The following is a 17,475-nucleotide window of genomic DNA, read 5'->3' as shown; positions in this document are numbered from 1 at the left end:
TATTAGCACTTCTATATACTGCCACTATATATTGGAGAAAAACATGTAGAAGTTTGGAAAAACTAGTCCTTTATAGTTTTTACGAGACATGTGCATCTTTTGTTTACATGCAACAAACGAGGAAATGTAAGTGTATAAAGATTTTTTTTTTTTTACTAGAAACAATACCAGATTAAATATACAGTGTCTTTAGGACAGTTTTTTTTTTTTTCTTTTTTAGTTCAAGCCAACGTGCTATACCATACAGTGCCTGTCAAAAAACCTAGAAACAACTGGGCATTTACCATTTTTGAGACTTTTGAGACACATACATGTTCCTCTTGTTTATATGCAACAAACAGTAACAGTATAAGGAGTCACTTCGACCGAAAAAATATATAAATGTACAGATGTTGCACTTTGTTTTAATTGAGAAATCCTCTCTTAGCATGAATAACAGCTTTACACACTGTTCGCATCGGGACAGTTCACTTCTCCAAACTTTCAGCTGAAATACTTTGCCTTATTTCTGACCTTGTGATCCAGTTCATCCCAGAGCAGTTCAATAGGATTTAGGTGCGGTGACTGGACAGACCATTCCATGATTGATAACACTGCTGTTTGCTCACTAAATATGTTTTGCTTTGGACATAAAACTATTATTAAGCAGTTTTTCTGATATAGTGTTTAGTATAATGCAATATTTAGTTTAGCCTACAGTCCTCAATGAAGTTGAGAATTTCTGGTCCTTCATAAGAAAAAGTTTGGGCACCTCTGGTCTAGACATAGTTAAGTGTCCAGTCTGTCCAAGTCTAAACTCTGTGATATAACATACAGCAATATAACATGACGTCATACCCCAGCCTTTCTGTCTGATTTGATTAAATCTCTTATTCCATATCCCCATCAGGAAACCATGTGGGATTCAATAACTGCATTTAGGACAGTTCTAGTTTAAGGACTAGGTATTTACCTCTGCGATTCTCTTTTCGTTGGGGTTTCCCTTTCTTTTTAGCCTTTGCTTGTCCTCCCATTGTTGTCTTGCGATGACAGCAACTCTGTGATGCCTTTCTTTTTATTTGTTATTATTTACTGATGTGTATACGCTTGGAAATGGAACAGGCATAGGATTTAAGCACTCTGAACCTTTTTTTTTACTATCAGCTTGAGACAAATCCAGCCTTCCACACTAGGATTGGCTGTTCCAAACAGAATCGTGTGTCAGGATTGGCTAGTTAGAGGCAGACACGAAAGATAACCAATCAAAATGCGTATTAAAGAAGGGGCGGGGATTGTAGGGAGGGGGGAGGAACGCACATGTTAGCATGTGGAGTAACGTGAATGTCTTGGCTTCCACTTCCGGGAGGAAATTGAATTACAAAATAAAGGCACTTGTGTGTGTTGTGGGTTTATATCAAATCTGCTACGTGATCACAAGAACACGAAGGGGCTTGAAGAAAAACCTATTTGATTTATGCGTAAACTTTTTTTTACAAGCCAGCGTGAACTGGACAAGTCGCTGTCGCGTAATAATGACGCAGTCCCCGCATTGTGGCTTACGTCAATACCCTGCGCCTTCCAAGGCTAATTCCATGTGAATGTCGCCGGATCTGAAATTTTGATCCAGAAAACGAGCAGGTAAGATCTGATCATGGTTTGTGGTTCTTTGTTAAAATCTTGTATTGTATTTAGTGTTGAGTATTTGTAATAAACTGCATTGAAGGTTGATAATTGAATTAGTTTAAGGTTTACTGGAAGCACCTGATTAGTGACAAGGTCAGAAATCTTCCTTACAAGGGGGAGTTGTTTAAAATCTGCAATCTAATCTCAATGGTGTATGTTAGAAGGTTTTTTTGGGATCTCTTTAGGAAAAAGGAAGCTTGATCGTGTTCATTCTGTGCTTTAAAGGAACAGAAATCAGGTTCACTTGCAGTGTTCTGCCTGATTGTTCAGGAAGTGTGTGTAGTGAAGTGGTTGTCATTCCCAAGCAAAACATGATGATGGTGGGGTTTTTTTAAAACAATATAAATTTTTCCACTTGATAAGATTTCTTTTTAGTAGAATTGCGTTTGTAATAATATTCATTTATTCACATTTGAAGAAAAAAGAAAACCATTGATTTGGTTATACTCTTTGTGAAGGGATGTTTCTGTATGATTACAGTGTCTTCAAGACAGAAGGTTTTTTCCTTTTAATTAATTTAATTAAATGCAAGCTAAAAAAAAAAATGCTATAATGTACAGTGCTTGTCACTGTTTTTGATAGACTTATGCACGGTCCTTTTTGTTTATATGCAACAAACTCTGTAATATAAGGATACGAAGAATGATGCTGACCAAACAAATGTATAAATGTACAGATGTTGCACTTTGTTTTAATTGAAAAATCCTCAACATGAATAACAGCTGTACACGGTCTTGGACAGTTCATTTTCCAAAGTTACTTTGGAAATGCATCCAGTAAATCTTGCCAAAGGTGTTCTTCACTTGTTGGAGATCACTTTCTGACCTTGTGATCCAGTTCATCCCAGTGCAGATTAGTAGGATTTAGATGTGGTAACTGGGCAGACCATAACAAGATATATAACACTCCAGCTAGCTGTTTGATCTGTAAGCAAAACTTGCAGAGCTTGGACTTGTTTTTCAGGAGATTGTCTTGTCCAGTCCAGACAGAATTAGTGTTGGAAGTATGGAATGGTAGCAATGTTGCTTTAGTATTCCTTTCTGCTGGAATAAGTTTCCAACCTTCCCTGCTGTAAAACAACCATTAAGCTTTCACGTCATTGTTTGACTGTGGCTGTAAAGCATTCAGCTCACCTTTTCTCTCCTGTCCTCCGTCTCACATAAGTTCTTTTAATAGAGCCACAAATGTCAAAATTAGACTCATCTCTCAACAGAACCTTTTCTTCCAGTCATTCACTGTCCAATTCTTGTGTGTTTGTTGCATAGAAACGAAAGGAGCATAATGTGCCAATAAATAGGCTGAGGAATCGTAACAGACCTCTGGATGATTTACTGTATCCATTTTTTCAATTAGTATTCCTCATGCTTACCAATTTACTCGTTTGCTGTCTTTCTTGTATCTCATGGTTTCTTTCTCCTTGTAGGTTTTAAGCTTCATCTCATTCTTTCTGTCTCAACTTCTTGTCGTAGCTGCTTGAGCGATATATGGATGCCAAATCTTGATTTCTAGCCACTCAGTTGCTGCGCTGAAGATTCTCCCAAATGGCCAGCAGGTTTCTGAGCCGGTGCGCTCGCCTCTTGGCTGTATGCCCCCAGGCCTCTTCAGTCACCAGCCGTTTTCATGCGCTCACAGCTCATCAAATCGCTGAGTATCCACTACGGTCCCAGTCACGATTCCTACCCTCCGTCAGGCCCCTGAGCCTGGGTGCTGGTCCAGCACAGGAAGATGAGCCAAACATCACGTTCACACGCACAGAACTGGATATCCGAGTCGAGAAGGCGAACTCGGCGCAGGAAGTGTTGTGTTTGTGGACAGAACAAGGCGGCTCGGCCAATCAGGCAGGCATGTGTCTAAATCAGCTCAGCCGATTGGCAGTGGAAAAGAAAGATATCGACAGGGCGAATGTCCTTCAGGACCCTCGCTGTGAGGATCTGATCGATACTTTGAACTCTCAGGTAAGTGTTGGTACAAAGAGATGTGCAGCAGAAAGCGAACTCTAGCGCTGTTTAACTTCGAGCAGCTTCAGATATTTATTTTTGAAGACTATATAGATTATTCCGGCATTAGAAGATATTTAGGAAGTAAAATCTCAAATTGCTTTTTCCCCCAGGTTATTCCAGGTGTGTGTGTGTTTGTGTGTGTGTGTGTGTGTGTGTGTGCCGTCCAAAATCCGATTAGCTGGCTGCAGCCATTTTTATTCTATAACCTGTATTACAGAAGAAAACCCCTTGCAGATCTCTAGATGAATGTTTCCAGCTCAGTGTTGGAGCACAGATGTGTTGTACTTTTCCCTCGCTGTGGCAGTTAAAAGGAGCTTTATTAGTAGTATAATTTTGTTTGTTCTTGTTGTTTTAGGTGAACACAATATGGAACGGAACACTGGTTTCTGTTTTGCGAGCTCTCTCCATTCTTGGTGTCCCTTCCAGCGCTCCAGTCATGTGCTCGCTTCAGACAGAGGCATTGTGGAGGCTCCGACGCTTCAATTGCCGCCATCTTTCCTCTTTGGCTGACTGGGCATCAGGCTGGAAGATTCAGGGGTAAACATGAATATTACGTACAGCACTATTAAAATAAGCAAGGGATAATCCATGGCCAAGTGTGTCTCATATCATTTTGCTGCATAAATAATTAGCCGAAAAAACTATACCTCCAGCCTCGGCTCATTATGGTAACGCAACACTTATAAATCGATTTAAATCGATAATTTCGTTCTGTGCCATTTTCAACCTATTTCTTGTAATTGCGTGTTTTTTTTCTACCTACCACCGGTGTATCATTTCCTGTCTCTCACACACCACAGACGTAGGCTAGTCTTTAACGCTTACAACGAGTAAGAAAGAAGGCAACAAGAAGTCTGGGGTTAACGTGAATGAGACAGAGGAAGTCAGTGATGTAAACATGACTGAAAACAGACACATTCCTGATCAATATTTTAGTATGACGTGAGATCCAGTTACCAGCATGACACTAAAACCAGTAGTAGTAATGACTACTTTTTACTTAAGTACAAGGCAGAGCCCAAACTTCTTTACTTTAACTTGAGTGAAAAAGTGTAGTCAGTTTATCAACTTTTACCAGAATCTTTTAAAACATACGTATCGTATTTTCCGGACTAGAAGCCGCTACTTTTTTCCCCACGCTTTGAACCCTACGGCTTAAACTATAAAGCGGCTAATTTATGGATTTTTCCTGGGTTTTTCCCGGTTTCACAAACTTCAAGCCAAAAAACTGAGCCCCATAATATAAAAAAAACTGAAATTGCCGAACGGGTTCAGGTAAACCAATGAAACTCTTTATATTAAATCAGATGCGCTCCCACTGAATCGGGCCGCACCACGTCATAAATATGGATGATGTTCCTCTGATGTTTGACCTGCCGCTCACTCGGACTGTCAACAGGAAAAGCGAATCATTCGTCACGCTGAAAACAACCGGGCATAAAAACACACACTTCACCTGTGTTCTGAGCTGCACGGCATCGGGAGAAAAGCTTCCACCGATGGTGATTTTTAAACGCACGACGATGCCAAAAGAAAAACTCTCGAGAGAAATTGTTGTGAAAGGAAGGAGGAAGACCGTGAACAATGACTTTCTTGGTAGGCTACTGTTTAGATACAAACCGTGTAACAGACACTGTCTTTCGTTAAAGCCTGTGTAAAGTTTATTAGTTTCAATGTAGACATGCGGCTTATAGACAGGTGCAGCTTATAGACAGGTGCGGCTTATTTATGTTCAAAATGAAAATCTTTGTCAAACTCAGTGGGTGCGGCTTATATTTGGGTGCGCTTAATAGTCCGGAAATATCTGTACCTTTTACTTTAGTGAAGGATGTGTGTACCTTTGCCATCTCTTGTAACACTGAACATTAAATAATGTCTAACATTTTAATAGTAATAAAGAAAAGAAAAACAGAGCATTAATAGAGACAGTATATAATATATAGGTCATGTGTATGCTGAGTAGTAAAGAAAGAATGAATCCCTAAGACATTCATTATGGCAGCTGGAGTCTGAATAATGAGCTCTGCTGTCTTTGTAGCATATTATAATAGGGATGGGATAAATTTCAGGAATGGATTAGTGTTGTATTACATTCATATTACATTTAAGATGTTGGTGTAGGTTGTTTGTGTTTGGTGTAATCATTTCTGTCAGATCCGTCATTAAGATTAGGTATAACATTTCTTCTGGAAATGGATATTTACTATTTGTGTAGATATTTTGTAATGCAGTTAGTTTTTGTGTGTGTGTGTGTGTGGGCAGACTGGGAGATGAATTACTGAATTCAGTGCTGAAGCAACTAGAGCTGCGCTGGACAGAGCTGAATGACCCGCGCACAGTCACCATGCTGATGAACCGAGCCGCAAGACTCTCGCCTCCACTCATGGAAAAGCTGGAAGATAAGGTGAACACACATTCAATATTAACAAATATATCAATTATTTGTAATTTAACATCCACCCTAATTGGTCATTCCATTAAGGTATTAGTCATTGTGATGGCGTTCCGAATTATGCATCTTGGGATTTGATTGCCGTACTTGCATTTCACTTCAAGTACAGTTTTAACTAGTACAAACACCTTGCATTCTAGGAGTAGGAACGACTTTTAACATGAACAGTTTTGCACTCAAGTGTCCATGAGTGAACAGTTGATAACGTGAAAAGAAGTTGTTTTGGTTCCTTTCAATCATCTCCGGGAGATTCTTCACCATTTTCACCTCTGGCTTGCTCATAAAGGGACTAATGTATGAATTTATATTCTTAATCTCTTTATTTCAAGCCAAACATTTCTGCATTCTGCAGTTGACTATAAATTCACCCGTGCACTCATAAATAATTGCCTAGTAGTAGTCCGTGAAAGCAGTAGAACCTGAAGTGACTACCCGCCATCTGTCTTGTATGTCTAATGTTCCAGGCCCTGGAGTTGGCTGAGAAGTTCAGCAGTGAGGACATCCGCAAGGCGATGTTAGCCGTGGCGTTGCAGGGGCGCCGATCGGTGCCTCTCCTGCGTGCGCTGTCCTACCACCTGCACCAGAAACCCTCTTCTGAACTCAATACACCGCTGCTCCTGGACATCGTGTTTGCTTATGGTCAGTTCATAAAATGTAGTTAGCATCTCTTTTATATTTCAATCTTCTACTTTCAGCTGCTCCCATTAGGGGTCACCACAGCAGATCATCAGTCTCCATACTCCCCTGTCTTCTACATCTGCCTCTTTCAAACCAACTACCTGCATGTCTTCCTTCACCACATCCATAAACCTCCTCCTTTTCCTGGAAAGAGGTTCCAGGGTGTAACACTGACAAACTCTGTCATATATTCTGATTTTTCTTCCCTGCAGGTAAGCTCCATTTCCAGCAGACTCAAGTGTGTCAGAGGATAGCTGCTGAGCTTTTGCCCCGATTACCCGAGATGAGCTCCACCGAAGTCATGCGCTGTTCCAAGTCTCTCGCCTTCCTAAAGTGGCTCCACCTGCCCCTATTTGAAGGATTTACCCAGGTTTGACTAATTTTCATTCACCACCTCTACGTATTGGGCGTAATAAGTGAGTGTTTCATGTATTACCATATACGAAAAGTTACAATACAGCAAAGTGCCAGACCATTTTATCTGTTCTGATTACTGAATGAGTGGAGTCGAATGGAAGAACTGCTGAGAAAGTGTTTACAGTAAAAGTCACTGTTTAGACATGTGAAAGAGCCCATAATTGGAATATTTTTATTGCTATTGGCAGTATTTTGGCAAAAATGTATTGGGCTGCATCAAGCAATGAAACCAACTTATTCAAAAAACTGTGATCAGGGATATTTTAGAAACAATTGGTATTTACATAAAATAAAATAAAAAGAAGTTAGTGAAGCTATTTGGGAGACAACAACTTAGGAAGCATAAATATTGGATAACCCTGGTCTGATAAGTCCAGGTTATATCCTATTCCAGTGCAAAGGACACAAAAAAATACAGTGCCCATAGTGTTGCTATTTGTAATTGCTTCACTTGGCTCAGCAACATTATGTGGCAATAGAATAAAACTTTCTTTCGGCTTCTCCCATTAGGGGAACATGTCATCTGCATGTTTGATTTGGCACATGTTTTTATGCTGGATGCCCTTCATAATGCAACCCTCCCCATTTATCCGGGCTTGGGACCGGCACTAAGAGTGGCTGGGGTTGGTTCCCTGACCGGAGATTGAACCCGGGCCGCAGCGGTGAGAGCGCCGCATCCTAACCACTAGACCACCAGGGACCTGGCAATAGAATGAAGTACCTAAATTACTATGTTATATCATCAGTGGTGTCACAGGCATAGTTCAGCCTCAGATTGTGAAATAGTGGTTTAGGGAGCGTGAGGAATAATTTTCCTACATGACCTGACCACTGCAAGTATTTCTAAAATGAACTTCTTTGGAAGTCTTGGGATCTGCTGAAGAAGTCTACAGATTGGTTCAACTCTTCCATCATCACTAAGATTTTAGCTAGAAAATGAATGCAACTTGGGATAGATGTGAATTGTCTAACGTTCTATTAGGTCGTCGAAAACAAGGTTGCCAGGTCTGCATTTTCCCTGTGGAATGTAGCTGTTTACCCTTGCTTTACATATTTTTAAAGCTTAACACACTTATTAAACGGTTAATAATCAGATGCGTGGTATCTGCTAGTAAATGCGCTGTTCCATATAGAAACCATACCAAGAGCACTTCAATATAATAAAATATACACCTTAGATTCGATGTTCTGAGCAGCACTGTGGTAAAAAAGAGTATATAAATTACGCATATTTAAAAGAATGCATTATTATTTTTTCTTTTTGCCCTGTAGCACTTTGTGAAGAACAGTGAAAAATACAGCGTGTTACAGATGTGTAACCTCCTCATGGCTTTTGCCAAGCTCAACTTCCAGCCCAGTAACAAGGAGCCATTTTACACAAAGGTAACCAATCAGAAAGGCGATAATGGCAATGTAATGGTTTTCAGTGATACCCATGCAAATAATTTGATTTCTCCTGTGTGTAGGTTCATGAAGCTTTGGAAAGCTCCTGGCAGAACTTGGAACCTTTTGTGCTGATCGATGTAGTCTGGGCCCTCTGCGTTTTCCAGCAGGCCAAGCCTGAGTTTATTGCTGCCGTCACAGATCCTGCGTTTCAGGGCAAAGTTACAGGTGAGAGCGACTGAACAACAGAAAACACTGTGAATCTGACAGTACTTTTTAATTTCGTTCGAATATATGAATAATATTTAAAATTCTCCGTTTACTTTTCTCATATATGATATTAAGATAAGATAAAGATAAGATATACCTTTATTCGTCCCACAGTGGTGAAATGTCTGTTACAGACATTGATGATATGAGACATAATACAAGTATATACAACACAGTGTACAAAATAAATACAAAATAAACAGAATAAGAGACCACCAATAAAATAGTTACACTTTGAAACATTTTGCACATGGGTAATATTGCACACTTTAAGTTGGTGTTATTGCCCAAGGGATGTATAGGCATATAAGCTATGTACATTATGTCCAATAGTACAGAAATTATATACAGTGTATACACAAATAGTACACCAGGCACAACAATGACAATATAACATTTGAGTGGTAAAGTGAATAACACTGATTATCTCTTCATCATAGCACCTGTTACTGGGTGGGATATATTATGCAGCAAGTGAACATTTTGTAGTCAAAGTTGAAAGTGCAAGGATTCGAGTGGAGTTTGACAAGAGATTTGTGACAAATGTGATTGTGATGTCTAGACGACTGGGTCAGAGCATCTCCAAAACTGCAGCTCTTGTGGGATGTTCCTGGTCTGCAGTTATCAGTATCTATCAAAAGTGCTCCAAAGAAGGAACAGTGGTGAACCGGGAACAGGGCCAAGGCTCATTGATGCACTTGGGGAGCGAAGGCTGGTCCATGTGGTCTGATCTAGCAGACTACATACTGTAGCTCAAACTGCCAAAGACAATGCTGTTAATGGTCAGGACTGTTTTGGCAGCAAAAGGTGGACCAACACAATATTAGGCAGGTGGTCAAAATGTTATGCCTGATCGCTGTATAAACTAACAATATGGTATAAGTACATATTATGTCCAACGGTATATAAATAATACACGGTGTATACACAGATATATAGAAGATAATCTTCCAAATCTATGGTTTGTACTGACAGGTAGGCAACAGTAACTCAAATAATTACTCATTGCAACCTTGATGAGCAGAATGCAAAACATTCCGAACAGTGAGGTGAATCAGCTGCAACGGCAGAATACTTATGTTTTCTGAGATCAGAATAAACTCCCGTCACCTATGATTTTCTGCCTTAGACTCCTGCCACTTGATTGGGTAGTTAAAAAATTGCATAAACGAACAGAGGTATATGAGTTCTTATCAAATTTGCCAGTGAATGTATGTGTACATAAATATTTACATTTTTAATCCATAATCAGGTAACTGATCTGCAGTATGTTCTTACTTGCTGTTACTCTTTCAGCCACATGAGGGGAGCAAATACCTGTTGCAGGAGGGGTTTTTGTTTGTTTGTGGGGTTTTTTTGTTTGTTTGTTTTTTTAAAGAAAAGTTCTTTGAACTACCATGGGTTTTAGTGCCAATTTTTTAAATCTTGGATTCCGAGAATAAAGTCGTAGCAATACAAGAATAATGTCATAATGTTTTTTCCGGAAAAGGTCAAAGTTGGGTAAAAAATGTCGTAACAGTATGAGAATAAATTCGCAATTACAAGATGGAAAAATATTTTATAAAAATGTAGAATAAAATACAAGTTTAAAGTGGTAATATTCAGAGAAAAATCACAGAATTGCGAGAACTGTGTCTGTGTTTTGTATAAAACGGATGTGGAGGATTTAGTTATATTCTACTTTAGGTTAGAATTTAGCAATAAGGAAAGTCTTTTGACGCATCAGCACTGAGTTATAATTAGTAAACAGACACTGCAGCGATTATGTGGGAAACTTCATTTATTCATTACATTTTGGACATTTTCATAAAAAAATTAGACAGACGTTGAGAAAAATTGCCTCTTTTGTGCGGTTGGATATGCCGACCAGTGATCTATGAGTCTATGAGGAGGATAAGCTTTTTCTGTAATGCAAACTGCTGAGAAAAATGGTGTCGTCTTTTCCTTTTCACATTCTTCATAATCTGTCCATTATTCAAAAGCACTAAGCGTGTCTTGGGTGTTATGCGTGGCTTATTACCAAGCAAATTTGTTTTATTTCCTGACCACTAGGTGGGGGTGGTGCTCGTGCCGAGGCCTACGCATTGAAGGTGCTTCATATTGCTGCCTCGGGACAGCTAGAATCTGGCATCCGCGTCACTGCGCCCCTTCCAGCAGTCCATGAAAAACATGGCAAGCCCAGTGTAACACCCATCCAGAGCTCCCTACGCAAAGCCCTCCAGATCCTCACGGAAAATCGCACCAAAGCCTTGCGCAAAGATGTCAGCACGGTGTACGGCTGGAATATAGGTCCGTGTGTGTGTGTGTGTGTGTGTGTGTGTGTGTGTGTGTGTGTGTGTGTTTTAATTGTCATTCTGTTCTGTAACAAATGAAAGTGTGTATATTTTAAACCAATTTATTCTGTCTCTTATAAGATGCTGAAATGGTTGTGGATTCAGAGAATAAGCCTATAGACCTGGAGAACCTGAAAGCACCTCACTTACCTGGAGGAGGCGGCAGCGAGCGTTTACCTCAGGAAGCACGACGGTGAGGGAAACCAAACTTATTCAGATCCTCAGCCTTATGTTAAACTTGACTACATTTGAAATGTATTTCCATATTGATAACCATGTGTTACTCGTTTCTTTGTGACTTATGATGAAATTAAGTACAAGACATTTCTGCAACTGTGTGGTATATTTATGTACCAGGCTTTGTTTAGCTGGTAAAGCAAAACCCGTCTGCTTCTTTGTCTGTCTGTCTGTTTTTGTACGATATTACTTGTTCGCCTCTTTTTTTTTATCTGAATACCAGTCTGTCTTTGTCCTTTTGTTCTGTCCTTTTTGGCTCTGTGTGTGGCACACTGTTTGTCAGAGCATCTGGACCTGCCTGTCTGTTTTTGTCTGTCATTGTCTCTTTGATTTTGTCTGCATGTGTCTATGTATATGTCTTTCTGCCTGTTGTTCTCCTTCTGTCTGTCTGTCTGTCTGTCTGTCTATCTATCTGGCACTGTGTGAGTTTCCATTCTTTCTTTTCGAGAATTTCTGTTGTAGTATAGAAAATGATAGGTGCTGATGACCAAAAGATTATTCCTAGGGCTCATTTCCTGTGTGTGTGTGTGTGTGTGTGTTTAGGTTGGCTTTCATAGCCTGGGAGTTTCCTAATTTTACCTCCAAAAGCAAAGATCTCCTGGGTCGCTTCGCCATGCAGAAGCGCCACCTTCAGCTTGCCGGGTTTCTGGTAGTGGAGGTAGGTCATGAAGTAAAAGAGAAACCCAGAAATAACTGAAAAGCAGCAAAACATAAAGGAATATATATACAGTGTGTGTGTTTTTTTTATTATTATTTTATTTTTATTTTTTTTTTTATTTATTTTTTTTTTTGGGGGGGGGGGGGGTAGAACATAATTCTTTTCCATCCCCTTACTTTTTAAGGTGTTATTAAAACCATAATTGAACCATCTACAGAACTGCACACACATGCTAATCTGTAAATTTGGATTGGATTTAATACCAGATGCTTCTGTATACAGGCAGCTAGCATGCGCGACCACGTTACTAAAGCGTTGAGGTCACTGATGATTTTCCTGCATTTCTGTGTATGTGACATTGCCTTCAGCCGCGGCTAGCACAAGTTAGCTACGTTCCTGCTGCAGCATCTGGTAAAGCAGATTGTTCCATGCTTGGTTTAAAAATAGCAGCAGTAGCATAGAGCTGCAGAACAGGATTGAGACACACCGTCTCTCTCTCTCTCTCTCTCTATCTCTCTGCAGCATTTAGGATTTTCCTGTTGGAACGGGATTGACTTGGATAGTTCTTCTGTTAGTTAAGATTAGGTTATATTACTGCAAATAAAGAGATGGTTCCCATCTCTTCCTTTTAGTTTCTCTGTGTGCAAACTTCCCAAGGCCTCCCTTTTCATGCATTTCGGTACCTTTCATCCAGATATTGGAACAAGGAAAATGACAAAGTTTGAAAATAGAAATTTGGGATATATATATAATATTTTTATATATTTGTATTTGCATTTGGTGTAATATGGCAAATAAATGCACTAAATAGGTTTAGTTTTCACTGATAAAATCAAATTTTTTAAAGAATAAGTATATTTTTTTTGCTTTTTAATGGGAAAAAAGTATTTCTTATCCGATTACTAAATTAATCAATCGAATAATTAGAAGAATACTCAATAACTAAAATAATCGATAGCTGTAGCCCCATATGCAAGTTAATTTAACGGTATGATTTCCTTTGGCCAACCAAATATATAAATGTATAGATTTTGCACTTTATTTTAATTAGGGGGGAAACCAAAAAAAAAAATCTGGAGATTTCCGACCTTCAATCCATCCCACAGCAGTTCATTCCAACCATTCCATGCACTCCAGCCGTGGGTGTGTAGCAGTCTGCTAACATCTTCTCTCCTGTTCTCTGTCTTGTGTGAGGATTTCTGTTTTAGCCAAACACGTTAAATTTGGACTCATCTGTCCACATAACTTTCTTCCAGTCATTCACTTTGTTTCTATGCAACAAACTAAATAAAGCACGTGTCTCAAAATCCGATAAAGAACTAGGTGTTTACATACTTTTGACAGGCTCTGTACACCAAGCAGGACATTATACATTATGACTAGTGAAGTGAATCACAGTGATTATCTCTTCATCATGGCACCTGTCAGTGGGTGGGATATATTATACAGCTAGTGAACATTTTTATGGTCAAAGTTTACATTTTTGAAGCTAGAAAATGGGCAAGCGTAAGGATTTGAGTGAATTTCGACATGGACCAAATTGTAATGTCTAGATGACTGGGTCAGAGCATCTCCAGAACTGCAGCTCTTGTGGGATGTTTCCGGTTATGTTTATTTCTATAGTGCTTTTCACAACAGACTCAAAGCAGCTTTACAGAATTTAAGAGTTAAGGTGAGCGATGTGTATTTATCACTGATGAGCAGCCATGGCAACTGTTTGAAGGAAAAACTCCCTTAGATGTTACGAGGAAGAAACCTTGAGAGGAACCAGACTCAAAAGGGGAACCCATCCTTATTTGGGTGATATGAAGAGTGTGATTATTGTGGGATGTTTCCAGTCTGTAGTGGTCAGTATCAATCAAAAGTGAAGTGGTCCAAGGAAGGAACAGAGAGGAACTGGTGACATACTGGTGTCATTGGCAGCCAAGGCTCATTGATGCAAGTGGGAGCGATCCCTGATCGGTAGCCATAAAGTTATGCCTGGATGGTGTACATAACATAAACTTATTAAAAAAGCAGGGGGGGGGGGGGGGGTTGTATACACTATTTTCTATTAATGAGGTAACCATTAAAAGGAACCCCATGCACGAGTGTTATGCCGTGGAAGCCAATTAATTTAGCTCGGCTGATGCATGATTTTGTTTCCTCTTTGAGTGAAGGGTTGTTGCAAATCACTAGAAACTTCTCTCGCCTGATCACCTCTGTCCTACGATGAAACATTTATATCTTGTACATAACCCAGCCCATATTTACAGAGCACAAGGGCTCACTGAACAGTTCGACATGTGTGAAAATGAAGTAAATCCTTCATTATGTCTCTCAGTTGCCAGATTTCAACAAAAAAAGAAAATCTACACAAGAACTTTAGTCAAATTCAAATGAATGACTGAATTCAACAGCAAATGGGTGAAGGGATGATAATGTTTTTTTATTAAACAGCATAATTCAACATTTTCATTCAATGTGTGTAGATGTAGATCAAGTAGATTACGTTATAAAGGTAGAATTAGACGAGGCGTCTTGCCAAATCTAATAAAATCTTTTGATTAAATAGTTTGAATGAAATGAAAAAAAATCTCTTCATTATTTTAGACTGTTAAAATGCTATAAATTTGACTTCTGATTAAGATGTATGTATGTACTAATTTATTTTCAGGAAGACCTGTGTGTGTGTGTGTGTGTGTGTGTGTGTGTGTGTGTGTGTGTGTGTGTGTGTATATATGTGTATATATATGTATATGTATGTAAATGTATGTAAATGTGTGTGTATGTATGTATGTGTATGTGTGTGTGTATATATGTATGTATATATATGTATGTATGTATGTATGTTTCCAAGGGCCCACATTGACGTCGTCCTGTTGTGTCTCACTTCAGGTCCCATACTTCGAGTGGCTGGAGTTAAAGACGGATTGGCAGCGAGTGTCGTATCTGAAGGATAAGATCGGGAAGGCTGTAGCTGAGGACATGGCTAAGTGAGCTTATGGACATGCAGCGCCTCCACAGACTAAAGCAGAACTTGACAAACAAAGAGCAGGGCAAATAAAATTGGGCACACTGTTTAGATACAATCTGAAGTACAATGAAGAACATAAATTATTCATTCACTCAACAGTAATAAATGTTCATGGACACGGATCTTCGGGGGTTTTAATATAGAAATATTACACTGAACTCTAACTCATCCATATCAGGGCTTTCAGGGGGTTCTAATTTATGCAAGTGCATCACCATTGTTACAAGCTGTAATCAAAACATGGTCATTATACAAATCAATTCTGGTTGAGTCTTTTCTGTGTGTACCATTTTTATGTGTATATGTGCATGGCCTTATACTCAGATAAACAGACTCTCTACTGCTTGTAATAACCAACCACACAAAATGATCAGTTCTGCAAGTCTTCTAAAAAAAAAAATATCTTCAGAGAACTCTCCTTCCACGAATAATAAACTCCCACTTACCAGTTTTGATGCGGTTGCCTAGACAACAGGATAGGGCTTTCCTTGTTGCCAAGGAGACAGGCATTAAGGCTGCTGAAAAGTGAGTGTTCAGATGTAAGAGTTTGAAACAAATAAAACATGCTTTTTACAAATAAAATGTCTGATTGTGAAGAACAGAATAAAATGTTATTTAAGCGATTGTGTTCAGTTCATATCTGGGTATTTCGTGATCATGAATCTGCGAACAGCATACCCATAAAGATGTTCAAAGTTAGAGGATGGGGATCGTCTCAATAGGGGGGAAAAAAAAGCAGTGGGCGGAGCTAAAGAGTAGCAATCATATCAATCATATGCTCTAAAATAAAACAGTACCGAAAACTTTCTAGTTAATATTAACTATGGCTCAGATCCAGACATACGTATTTAATCCAGAATCGGATCACGAGGATGAATTTGAACATCAACAACAACTACAGCAGAACGTATTTATATGGAAAGTATCAAACAAAGTGATCCTTTCCTTACATCCAAAAACACTTCTTTTAAGACGGGCTTCTCCACCCAGTCCTGTGCAGGGCTGCTGATGACTTTCCTAACCGAATGAAGCAAAGTGACGGGTTGCCCATACAAGGAATTCTGCCTTTCATGACATCATGAAGGGGCACACAAAAAACTTTTTGAAACTAATCCAAATCCAGAAGGAGTGTATTCGACACAGAAATACTCTTTTATACATCCAAGGTTATTTTTTTGGAGAATCTGCCTCTTTAACAGTGTAAAAAACTTAGAATGCATGAACTGGCGTCCCCCCCCCCCCCCCCCCCCAAATGTTTCTATTCACACTTTATGACTGAAACTTTATGACAACATAAAGAAGAAATTACACTGCTCAATACTGTTTTTTATACAGCTGACACTCTTATAGGCTGATGATGTAAAGATGAGACTGCATGTGACTATGCTCATTGTGTGTTATCTGTGTGTGTGTTTAATTTCTCACAAAGCTAATTGACTTAGCACTGCAGAGAATTCAGAATTGGCATGATAGGTGAGAATTTAATCAATATCGCATAAGAAAATTTAGGTTTAGGCAGGCCTATACATGTGGTACAATTAATTAGATCTGTGTGTGTGTGTGTGTGTGTGTGTGTGTGTGTGTGTGTGTGTGTGTGTGTGTGTGTAGTGAGAGAGAGGGAGAGACAGGGAAGAAGTCTAGGGACTTTCCAGTAAAGCTGAACCAAGACTTCAGAACAGAAAGCTGTCAGAGCTCTGCAGATTTCCTCTAGAAAGGTTTCAGAAAAGAAAGTGAAAGACAGGGAGTAAAAAGAGTTCTTGGGGAAAAATACGGATTTTCCACATACGTATTTTCTTTTCTAAAGATGCTGTGAACGCAGCTCAGTTGCTGTGGAAACATGGAGAATGGTTCAGTGGCTGGACTACAGCGTCCCATTGCGACTGCATTGAGGAAAAAGATATGTTTTGGCCACATTTAGGTGGCAGGTGTTTTAAAGGAATAACTCAGATATTAGCAACAGTGATGGATGATCATGATATGAGATCAGAAAACTTGAATATAATATAAAGCCTGGTTCATAGATATTTAAACAGAGATGCATTTTTCATACTTTTGTTTCTGTCTAGAACTACAAATTATCTGAAAATAAATTGTGAGGCTTTTGCAAACCAGTAAGTGCATTTCTTAATACAATTTGTGCAAACAGCACAAAACATTCAATTTCTTGCAAACGCCTGTACTTTTCTCAAAATCCTTAGTTCATCTCAGAAATATTGAGAACAGATTATTGCCATCAGAATAACAAGTCCTTTTGTCATTGTTCACAAACAAAATCATTAAAATGTTTAGTCATGTTGTCAGTATGACGCTGCATTTTCTGAATTTCTTGATATAAACTACGGTTTGGATCACAATGATTGTAAAATGCA

General features: G+C 39.1%; 2 protein-coding genes across 2 annotated transcripts in view; one reads left to right on the top strand and one right to left on the bottom strand.

Annotated features, from left to right (window-relative positions):
* Positions 1-1,151, bottom strand: part of LOC310719836 (uncharacterized protein) — an 81,015-nt gene extending 79,864 nt beyond the window's left edge. Inside the window, exon 1 of the mRNA XM_083529996.1 lies at positions 953-1,151. Coding sequence (XP_083386122.1) covers positions 953-1,013 — 61 coding nt within the window. The 5' untranslated portion in view covers positions 1,014-1,151. The remainder of the gene's footprint in view (positions 1-952) is intronic.
* A 160-nt stretch (positions 1,152-1,311) lies between these two features.
* On the top strand, positions 1,312-15,725 carry tbrg4 (transforming growth factor beta regulator 4). The gene is made up of 12 exons (XM_083529947.1): positions 1,312-1,617; positions 3,086-3,617; positions 4,018-4,199; positions 5,925-6,066; positions 6,579-6,753; positions 7,005-7,162; positions 8,482-8,592; positions 8,676-8,820; positions 10,915-11,151; positions 11,277-11,388; positions 11,976-12,090; positions 14,968-15,725. Exons 2-12 carry the CDS (start codon positions 3,204-3,206, stop codon positions 15,067-15,069), a joined length of 1,893 nt encoding a protein of 630 aa, XP_083386073.1. The 5' UTR covers positions 1,312-1,617; positions 3,086-3,203; the 3' UTR covers positions 15,070-15,725.
* Positions 15,726-17,475: the final 1,750 nt, after the last annotated feature.

This window comes from Silurus aristotelis, assembly GCF_946808225.1.
Source record: "Silurus aristotelis genome assembly, chromosome: 25".
Lineage (NCBI taxonomy): Eukaryota > Metazoa > Chordata > Actinopteri > Siluriformes > Siluridae > Silurus > Silurus aristotelis.
The sequence above is the reverse complement of the archived record's forward strand: the minus strand, read 5'-3'. Positions and strand labels throughout refer to the sequence as shown.